The sequence below is a fragment of the Anastrepha ludens genome, chromosome 6 (assembly GCF_028408465.1).
Source record: "Anastrepha ludens isolate Willacy chromosome 6, idAnaLude1.1, whole genome shotgun sequence".
In the NCBI taxonomy this organism is placed as follows: Eukaryota; Metazoa; Arthropoda; class Insecta; order Diptera; family Tephritidae; genus Anastrepha; species Anastrepha ludens.
The window spans coordinates 121,014,226-121,025,589 of NC_071502.1; the positions used below are offsets into that span (position 1 = coordinate 121,014,226).

Sequence of the window (11,364 nt, forward strand, 5' to 3'; positions counted from 1 at the left end):
AAAGTTTACAACTTTATTTGGTCTTTGTTATAGAATAAACTATATTTTTTATAAAAAGATAATTGCAATTAAAAAGTAAATAATTAAATAGTCTAAGCTTGTCAATGTATGGTGCGTTTATAATAGTTTAGGGGGGTGTATATAGAATGCAATATCCGATAAATCGAATAAATAAATAAACATTTTTTATGCAAAGTTGTCATATGTTGACTCGACTCTCGTCTTTCTTTCTAAGAATTTTTTTTGTGTGGGGTGATCATCATGCCTTTCGAAAAATCCCGAAGATAAAATGCAAGCACGCCGAATTGCATGATCTTGGACGCCAATTCACATCACTTCGACATGAGATAAGAATATTTTCATGTATTGGAAGGTGCCCAAACCGACATACACATATTTCACATATTTAATATGGTGTTTCGCATATTACCGGATATTCTTTAAGTTTCATACCGACCTCTAATGGTATGTAAACTGACATGTATGAGAACCTGTTTCATGGCAGAAATACGCAAAGAGGCGTCTCATTTGCTGGCGCGTGCGACTGTTGTTTGAAAAATACGAATGCTTAATATCCACAATAGGGATCGAATCGGTAAGTCCGCACTAACGCACACATGCTTATAAAAAAGCGTATGCTTTAAAAACTTTACCTCTGTAAGTTGCTTGTTCATTCGAATTCTCTCCGTTAATCAGTGAATATTTTACGTTCTTTGTTGCATTTTTACAAACGAATTTTATTGTGTATATGAAGCTTGGATAAAAAAGTTTATTGTGATTTATTTACAGCAACTAAAGTTAAAGATATTAATGATAATAATTTATAAAGTAAGCACGTAGCACCCATTACCACTCAAAAGCACCCAAGCAGCATGAATAGGCAGAACAAAAGCTTCAAAGTTTTATGTAGTAGTCATGGGAAATTTCACAAAAGTCTCATCGTCGAGCACCTTGAAGCATTGGTTGCGGTATGTGGCCAGCTCATAGATGTATTTGAGCCTACAATCGTCCATGATCTTATTAATTACAGGCTTTATATTTTCAATGCCAGCCGTTTCAGCGAGGTCTTGATAGTAGTCATACTGAAAAGAAAATAATACACAACAATTTATAGTTAAATATATTCTAGAATTCCTATATTCCTACATTCTTTATTATTCATTGTTGGTAGCTCACCTGTTTATCACCCATTGCGTGCGCCTGACGATTGGTTAACCCCTTTTTGCGGCGTTGCTCTATTTCCTTCTCCAGATCGGCGAACATTTCCTCGCGGCTCGGGAATTCTCGTTTCTTAGTGAAGTATGTGAGTGCAAATCGTACTTGTAAATCGAACGATTGCGAGGGGCAAACGTAGAAAGGCAAGCCAATCAGCGCCATTGTTGGGTAATGAATATTAATGCAATGCTTGTAGAGAGGATGCACGAAATTATCGTCGACACGCAACGAAACGTCCATACTGAGGAAGGGGAAGGTGTATTTGTAGCCGGTGCAGAAGATAATGTGATCGAAGGTTTCGATGGTGCCATCCTTGAATATGGCACCATCTGCGGTGAAACGTTGTACGACGGTCTTCTGAGTGACGTTCTGCATGAAATCGGTACATGGGGCTGGATCCAAATTGTGGCTAAGGAATACGCGTTTGGTAAATTTGCTGATGTGATTGGTGATATCCATGCCACTGGGGCCGGCGCCGATCACGAGCACAGTGGCGCCTAAGATAGATCGGGTGCGATGGCAGAGATTTGTGGTTACTGTTTGACATTTTTAATATTCATATTGCCGTTGCGAATCTACTTACCTTCAAAAGTATCCGGTTTCCGGTACCAATGACTGTGTAATTTTTTGCCTTTATACTCCTCTATGCCCACAATTGCCGGCATCAGCGGCATGCTGTAATGCCCATTGCAGACAAAAACGAAATCGAAAATTTCCTTGGAGAATTCGTCATGTTTGATATCGCGCACATAGATCTGGAATGGAAGCATTGAAGTGCTTAAATATATATATAAGTAATAAATAAATTTTTTTTTAACTGCGCACTCTTAGGCGATATATCATATTTCATACAAAGCGTGAAATATTTAATTGATAAGGAAATTGAAGGCTAATTCTGCAAGCAAGAAATTGGGTTGCCTTAAAATCTGATTATGCATACTTCGCACAACCTCGCTTAATTTCGCAAAACAAATCTAAATTCAACAGGCTGGCTAATTTTTCGATTGCCCGGTGCGGTGTCAAACAGATTGTGTCAAACAGATTTTTATCTAACAGTTTCAAATATTATATATGCGAATCAGGCCTTTGAGGCATAAAACTGGCACTATCGATGGCGACTGCGAGCAGCGAAAAATCTGCTGACTTTTGTATTGAATCAATCAAAAGCTGTTTTATGGGTACCGAATTTATTGGAAATAGGAAGATATGCTTTTGAAAGTGATTTAACTTATATAAGCACATACCTACAGCCCGCAACAAACGATAAACGATAGTACATCAATATTTTTGACCAGTTTTGACTATTAAAAAAAAATTAAAATATTTCTTTTTGTATTCAGGTCTACTTTTTTAAATTTATTTATTGATCAATAGCTGTTTTGCTTGCGTATTAGGGTGGCCGATGAAAAGCCGAAGTACTAAATGTTTATTGGGACACCGTCATAATGTTCTATATTGGAAAACCACTATTATTTTAAAATTGTTTGATATTTAATGGCACCGCAAGGCCCATGAAGCTTCTCAGGTATTTTATATGGCACACAATTTGTGTTTTTTCTCAAACTCGGTATGAAGTCTCCAAAAGTTAAAGGCTTTCAATGGGTAAGCGGCAGCTGGGGTAAACGAATGGGTTGATTACCATTTGGCACTGCCCGCATTTGGGCATGAAATATCAAATGATAGAAAAAGTTTTTCTAATAGATCACGACCATTTAACAAATACATAATAGATTTTCTTTGAAACACTAAAAGAATAAACTGCAAAAGTCTACTCTCATTTATAAAAATATTTAAAATATTTAAAAACTCTGAAAAAATATGCACGGCTTTAGTAGCTTGTTACACTGTATATCCAAAATAGCCGAGCTCTGTGAGAATAGACAGGTTACAATTTACTGGGTATCAGGGCACAAGGAAATAAAGCTAAATGAGAGAGTTGGCGACCTTGCTAAGTTAGGCACGCACCCCGAACGTATCAGTTTTGAAGACGAAACTAGACGAGGAACTAACTTTAGAAGCACAATCCATATGGGAAGCCTCGACCTCCCACAGGATTGCCAAAATACTTCTACGAGCTTGTAACACGAAAACAATCAACTTTATTTTATCCGTCTCAAGGAAGGAATGTAAAATATTGATTTGTGTGTCCCGTCAGTACTCCATATTGGTTCACTCCATATCGCCCAGCTAAAATGGGAGCGGTCCAGAACGACGCGTGTAACTTATGCTAAGAAGAAAGGGCGACGTTAGAACACCTCTTTTGCCACTGTCCTGCTCTAAGCAGAACTTGTTACAACTACCTGCGATCGGTATACTTTTCAGCTCTGAAGGATATTGTTGACAAAACTATGTTCAACACGACTCCAACAACATTGGTAACACTACGGATCTCTGCGGTCTATGCGAGATCTATTCAGAATTGCCATATATACCTGACCTAGCTTTAGTAGCTTCTTTGGTACCCAAAACGTTTCAATACTTCTTTAAGTTTATTAGCCACGGAGAGTAAACAACGAAGTTGATGAATTTGAATTTGTATTGAGCTTACCGTTAGAACTGCATTGTCAAACAGTACTTAAAAATAGGAGGAGTGTAGAATTATGACATCTAGTGTATAAAATGGGCAAAGGGTACTTGTTTTCGGAAATAGGCACACAATGAAATCTTAATCTTATTTAATGAAACTGAGACCATCTACCAGGCGGCCGCCGTAGCCGAATGGGTTTGTGCGTGACTACCATTCGGAATTCAGAGAGAGGACGTAGAATCGAATCTCGGAGAAATTAAGAAAAAGTTTTTTTCTAATAGCGGTCGCCCTTCGGCAGGCAATGGCAAACCTCCGAGCATATTTCTGCCATGAAAAAGCTCCACATAAAATATCTGCCGTTCGGAGTCGGCTTGAAACTGTAGGTCCCTCCATTTGTGGAACAACATCAAGACGCACACCACAAATAGGAGGAGGAACTCTGCCAAACACCCAAAAAGGGTGTACGCGCCAATTATATAAATACATATATAAGATCATCTACTGCCTTACTATGGGGATCTGTAAAAAATGGTTAATATGCGGTGTGCTTGTGGCCAAATATTGACTTGTCTTCATGAAGGCTGTTCTTTATTAATGCTGTGAGGCTCTGCAATTCAATTCCTGACTCTGTCAAGGCTGTGATCGATAGGATTAAGTACAAAGGGGTATTCCGCGATTACTTTAGTGCTGTATAATGAACGCTGTTGTGTTACTATTACCATTTCTCTGTCTCACTAATTTCTACTATTAATCCTCTTCTTCTGTTTCAATTTATGTGTCTGTCTATTCCTATATTCATCTCTAAGTTTATTTTAATTTTAATATTTAAAATTTCTATAAAAATTTTAAAATTGTTAGTTTTAAGTTTGCAATGTATAAAAATAATTCATTTTGAATTTTGTAACTTTTACTCAGATTATGATTATGAGAAACTAAAAAATCTTACAGATACGGTCTCATGTAAAAAAAAAATAATAAAAAATATATATTTTTAATAAATATTTATCAAGATATCAAAGGTAGATCCTTTCTCTTTATACACAAAAAAAAAAAACAACATGGGAAAATTGAACGGATTAAAAAAAATGTTATGTTTTTCCTCACTAGAACAAAAATGAAGGTACGACACCCCTTCAATTTTTTCGGACCACCCCATTGCATGTAACCAGGGTGACCCTAATGCATGCATATGCAATTTTCACTTGCTAATCTATTTCTTATTCCAATGGCTTGGAGTCCATATTTTTTCAGACTCACCTCCCATTTGTCGTTCAATGGTCGCACACGTATTATCTCGTGCTGCAGCTTAATATATTCTGATAAGTCAAAATGTTGGGCATATGACTGCAAGAATTTCAACACTTCGGCGGAGGGCACAAAAGATTCTTCGATATCCTTGGGGTATGGGTAGTCAGGATAACCCATAATCTCTTTAGGGAGATTTGTGCTGTTTTTTGTTTTATTTGAAAGATATGAAAAAAATTGATTAGTACCAGTTTTCCGCTGTTACTACTTGTGCACCTACCGCAAGCCCTCATACATGCTGCTGTGCACATTATCCTCGCCTGCTTTCTCATACACCCAGGTGCCACCAATTTCGCTGCATTGCTCATAAGCGACCACGTCCATTCCCTGTTGCAGCGAATTTTTCAGCGCGCAAAGGCCTGCTGTGCCAGCGCCAATTACACATACACGTTTGCCATTGGTAGTCATTGTGAAGAAGGACTTCTGCGGCTTTATAGAAATTCTTTTATTATTTTTTTTATGGAATCTTCTGGTTTTAAATAAATTTTATTATTTTGATTTCCTTCACCAATTTTCACGTTTCACTTTTCGCATTTAACATTAAATAACATTTACCGTAAAAGTTTTGTAGTCACAAGTACTCTCTATATAAATATGTATACGATTCAGCGTGCTCTCCAATTTATACGTCCGTTTTGTTGGATCACCAGGAAAATACTGTGTTCGACTACATGCCGTCAGCGCCAACATCACCAACGTTTCCGCTGTCTACGTCTTAGCCAACGGCAGAGAACCGAGTAATTCGCTGCCGTCGTAGATGCCCACGATCAAATTGGTTATTGTGTGTTGTTGTAAATCAATGCATACTCGCATGTATGGGTGCATCATAATTGTGTCTGTTTTATATGCTCAAGCCGCTTTCGGTTATTTAACAATAAATTACGGCATGGGTGGGTATCTGGCCGCGCAAACGAATGCTATCATAAATAAAATAGTAAATGTGTCAAACAATCAGGCGGTTAGTCAATAGTTGGCGGTGGCGAATTGTCGAGGATTGCTGTGCCTATGGATGAATGTGTGTGTATGTGTGTATGTATGTATACCGGGCAGTTGCGAGTAGTTGGATGATTAGTCAATTTGTCTGCAGGTGTTTTGTGATCAACCAGTATTACTTTACCTCAATTTGATGCTTGATCAGCTGCTTGTGCTTCACCGCGTAGAATATCGATGCAGGTTAGTAATGGCTTGAATCCATTTTTTAAGCCCCTTTTTTGCGATCGGTTTTTTCAAACATTAAGCAATAATTTTACTTAAAGCTATTTAATCATTTAAGGTAAAAACATTCATGGAATGCACCCAGTGGTGCAACCATTTACTCATATTTACTGATAAATAATAGTTTAGACTAATTTATTGTCACATGCGGTCTTTCGTAGACTTTCTCTTGATCCTGGGGAAGCTTATGGGATTTGCAATTATTTCTGCGACAGAGGGCTCGGGTACGATTCGGAGTTGTGTGTTGCGAGATGCGGCATACTTTCACACATTTCTTTAATTATTGTGGCTACTTTGATATCATTCGTGATATATTAAGGGCGTTTGAGATCACAATGAAGGTTTGCGAATGGAATCTTTGAAGTACTTCGATGTTGGAGTTAGCTGCAGTCCCCCACAGTGGAATGCCATTTCAAGGGAGCTGAGTAGAGTGACAGCTTACTTTCGAGAGAAACATGAGAACTTCAATGTAGTAACCAATATAGGCTTCTAAATTTGTACCTAGAGCCTTCCGTTTGGTGAAAATATTGGTTTTCCATATGAGCTTGCTATCAAGATCATGCCGAGATATTTTGTGACTTTAATTTGGGGAATTATGTTATTAAGCTTAAGGGGTCCCGGTGGTCTTGAGCTCGAAAATTTAGGGTATTTTCAGGATTGTTTGTTTTCAATAAAAAAAAAAAAAATGAAAAACGATATTTAAATTTGTTAGGCTTTTTATTTAACTTCTTTTACATACAAAAATGAAAAAAAAATTTAATTTTAATAATTTAAAAAATGGTGCTGAAGTTGACCCTCCCGAAAAAACAAAAAATCTAATTTTTGAAATTTCTAGACCATCGGTATTTGTGTAGCAAGTATAGGGTGTGGCCCATAATACTGCCTAGGGGTACACTACCTCAACCTTCACATAGTTCAGACTGTTTTTCGCCTTGTTTGTCAAAGAAATACCGATTTTCGAGGTAGGACTTGATAAATATGTGCTCATTTATTGGTAGAATGTTTTTCATTTTATATAAGCAGAATAAGCGGATAAAGGCTTGAGATTTATCGAGAGAAGCCGCGTGCAAAATTTTTTTGTTCAAATGCTTTGTGTAGCTGTTTATGAGTCTATGTACTTGTTCGATGGTACTGTGATTTTTCCTGAATTCGAATTGGTGATTTGGGATTATATTTCGGTCTTCAACTATAAGCACTTTTCTTTTAGAAAAAGTGAGTCCTTTCTCTTATGCTGTGTGGGGGCCGAGACCCCCAAGGTCACTAGATGCTCCCACTCTTCACTGAGGAAGAGCTTAAAACCGCGGTAAGAAGCCTCAAAAGCAACAAAGCTCCGGGCCCAGATGGTATCTCAGCTGAAGCTCTCAAACTTGTGGCTGAAAGCCGGCCAGATGTGATGCTTGACGTTTACAACGCATGCATTGCTCAAAGCATCTTCCCCAAGCTGTGGAAAATACAGAAACTGACGCTAATGAGTAAGGGTAAGGGCGACCCAGCGCTACCGTCAGCCTGGAGTCCGCTTGCATGCTGGACAGCGCCGGAAAATTGTTTGAGAAACGCATGCAGCGCAAGCTTGCTGAGTCTGTTGAGAGTGCAGGAGGATTGTCAGCAAGGTAATACGGTTTCCGATACGGAAAATCGACACTTGGCGCAATAGAGAAGGTGGTAAGCAGCGCTCAACGCAGACGCCACTACTGAACCGCATCACCGTCCTGGCAACGCCTTTAACAGCCTGCGATGGATAGAAATTATAAAGGCACTACGAGAAAGGTTTCGAATACCTGCATACCTGCTAAGGATTCTCCAGAGTTACCTGAGTGAGCGTGAACTGTTGTACGACACACCAGATGGGCAGAAAACAAAAGCGATAACGTCTGGCGCAGCTCCAGGATCTATTCTCGGCCCCGATTTCTGGAATCTGAGCTACGGCGAGATGTTGAGCATAGAAATGCCAGAAGGACATTTCTCGTGGGATACGCGGACGATATAGTGGCGGTCATACCATCTCGGGACACTAAGGACGCTACAAGGAAGCTGAACCAAGTCACGATAAGGACGCAAATATGGCTTGAGGAGCACGACCTGGAACTCGCCAAACATAAAACCAAAGTCATCCTTATGACACGAGGTCACATGCCATTCGAGGTCAGCATACAAATAGGCGAGGTCAGCATGCAACTGCAAAGCCAAGCGCCAAGCTCTGGAGGCTGTACAGCGGCTCTCAGAGTTGCCTCAGCCTACCACACTGTCTCAGGTGCAGCAATTTTCGTGATCAGCGGGCAGATACCCGTCAACGTCATGGTCCGGGAACGAATGGATGCGTGGGACTCCAAGAATAAACACGTCATCACCAGCTTTTCAGAACGGAGATACCAAACCATGCTGCGGTGGCAAAACCGATGGGACAGTGAGCCGAGTGGCAGATGGACGGCGAAACTTATTCCATCAATTCACAAATGGGTCCAAAGGAGCTTCGGGGAAGTGAACTACTTCTTAACTCAGTTCCTCTCGGGCCACGGATATTTCCGGAGATACCTATACCGCATGGGCAAGGTAACCGATTCCAAGTGCATATACTGCGAAGTGCTAAGCGATGACGCTGAACATACGTTTTTTCGTTATAACAGATGGCTTACAGAAAGAAATGCTCTCAGGAAGCCGATTGGCGACATCGTGCCGAGCAATATAATCGGCAAAATGCTCGAACGTGAGGACAGCTGGAACATCGAGAACGTACTACGGAACAAAAATATTGACCTAGACATAGTGCAACAAAACGAAGCCGCACAGATAGAGACACAAGAAGACGAGCCTATAGTATGAAGGCTGGCTACAAATATGCTGGACTCAGACGTGGGTGAATAGAATTGGTCCTATATGGATGCCGTTCTGGGCCCTCCCGAAGTAATATAGAAAGCAGTTCCGGGAAGGGTGTCTCCCCAGAAGGAGAAGAGGGATCGTTTTAGTGGCCACACCACACGACACAATAGACGATGGTCGCTGCAAATGCGAAGGCATTTTGAACCCTACCTCTTCCACAAAAAAAATAGACAATAGGCTGATGGGCCGATATGATTCGACCTGTTAAGGTCTTCTTCCTGGTTTGATGATCATTTTTACTTGAGCTACTTTCCATTGAGGGGTAACGAAACCAGATAATGTAATACAATTATATATGCACGTAAGGGAAGTGAGTCCTTCTTCGCGGAGATGTTTGAGTACCATTAGGAAAGTGGGTTCTAATACTCAAAAGGGGAGCGTTTTAAAAATATTTAATAATGCACATATGTATATACAAATACATGTATGTACATATATGCCTACTAATACTTACATGTGTTAATATTGCATCCAAACTACAAAGTCCATTCCAAAAAAAACCGAAAGAGCACAAAAATGTTTACTAAATTGGCTTTGGAAAATATTGATTCGTCGGAAACTCCGGAAATTATTAGGCCTACAGTCATTAGCTGATGGAAGAATTTACTTCCCATTAATTTTTGTTTACAATGTTATCAATGACGACATTAACTGCAATGTCTTATGACTTTGTCGCCCCATAATCTTAGAAATAATCGCTTGCTTGTTCATTCAACTAACAAAAAATTATGAAAAAAATGTCAGTGAATGAACCTGTCATGCGGTGTGCCCGATTGTGTAATAATTACCCAATGTGATAGATTTTAATGTTAATATTAACGAACTTAAACTTAGTCTTTTTGTAAAATTTAACTAATTTTGTTTAAACTGTCTGTAAAACAGTTCTCAGTATGCCGAAATAATAATAAATAATAATAGTAATGATAAATAAATCAATTTACAGTTACATACTACATACTTATGTAAGATTCGAATGATTTCAACTTTCATCTCATCTTTGTTTTTTTATGTTGAAGACATTTCCATAATAAAACTCAGGATTATTTTTTTTTACCTACAAATGCACTTATAAATACAAACATATAATATATTCACTTTGTAATAATTTTTTAATTCGCAGTTAATGTGATTTCGCCAATTACCTTGGAAAACCTTTTTTGCTCAGTACCTTTCCCTACCTCAAAATCGTGCTTTCGACTCAAATATTTCAAATTTATATGTACCTACATAAACTTGGTGATAGCAGGGTTAACCCACATTTTATATTTGACCTCGTTTCGTATACATACATACACACATACATATGTATACGTTGTAGTATTTAAGTACATACATTCAGTGTTCACTGCCAAATGTTTAGATTTTGAAGCGTGGAATTTTCGGAATACCTGTGTGCTATACATACACAAATTCTAACAAACTATCACGTTTTGGAATTTTCGGACCCAAAGAACTTAACAAAAGGGGGTAATTGAGAGCGCAGAGTGACATTTCATTTTGAGGGGAAAACGGCAAGCATTAACTGCATACATTTTTTCTTTAGATAAGCGGTTAACAAGCAAATGCTCACACAATAAACAAATAAAAAGCTGAATTTTAAGAGACCTGTAATGAAAAATGTGCATAAATAGCATTTTTCCACTTTCTTTTAATATTTTGAATTGCAAGTTTTGCAAGTTTCCTTGATTGTATGGTTTTTGTTTATCCTTTTGGGAATTTTTTTTTGCCTTTGAGTGCAGAGGCTGTAAAATTTTTCAGACATTTTCACAGGGGAGAGAAGATTTGGACACCCGCGAACCGCCGCTCGGAGTGAATTTGACAGAATCAGATGTTGTTGTTGCATTGTTTTTCATTCTTATTGCTGTACACGAGCGAATTTCCCCTCCAACGCTGTTCTCTACCTTGGTTATTCTATTGTTACCGCACAGCTAGAAATACTCTCTCGAAGGGCGCAATCTTGTATTCTACAATTTTTGTGAAATTTGGTTACTGTCTAATTTTTACAGGAAAAAAGTGAACAGAGCAAAAATACGCAATTCAAAATGGAATATTTCTGGTAACTTTGTCACTACGAGAAAGAGCTGAGAGGGAAAGAGGAAAAATGCAATTGTTACAAATAGGCGCTAAGTCAATCACCCTATCGGAAGATTTATAATTTTTGCAAATCACATTTGACACTTGTCAAAAAAGGCCGCTGCAGTGTAACAAAATAAAAGCAGTGAAGC

At 38.6% G+C, this 11,364-nt stretch overlaps 1 protein-coding gene across 1 annotated transcript; it reads right to left on the reverse strand.

Moving 5' to 3' along the window:
* Positions 1-735: 735 nt before the first annotated feature.
* On the reverse strand, positions 736-5,772 carry LOC128867618 (senecionine N-oxygenase-like). Its single transcript, XM_054109028.1, has 6 exons — positions 5,603-5,772; positions 5,268-5,476; positions 5,000-5,189; positions 1,799-1,970; positions 1,177-1,712; positions 736-1,082 (listed from the first exon to the last, which is right to left on the reverse strand). Exons 1-6 carry the CDS (start codon positions 5,735-5,737, stop codon positions 903-905), a joined length of 1,422 nt encoding a protein of 473 aa, XP_053965003.1. The 5' UTR covers positions 5,738-5,772; the 3' UTR covers positions 736-902.
* Between the last annotated feature and the right edge of the window lie 5,592 nt (positions 5,773-11,364).

Coding starts and splice junctions, on each gene's coding strand:
- LOC128867618 (XM_054109028.1), bottom strand. CDS start 5,737: ATGTTGGCGCTGACGGCATGTAGTCGAACACAGTATTTTCCTGGTGAT. Junction 1,971..4,999: donor CATTGAACGACAAATGGGAG/GTGAGTCTGAAA, acceptor CTTCCATTCCAG/ATCTATGTGCGCGATATCAA. Junction 1,713..1,798: donor GAAACCGGATACTTTTGAAG/GTAAGTAGATTC, acceptor GATCTATCTTAG/GCGCCACTGTGCTCGTGATC.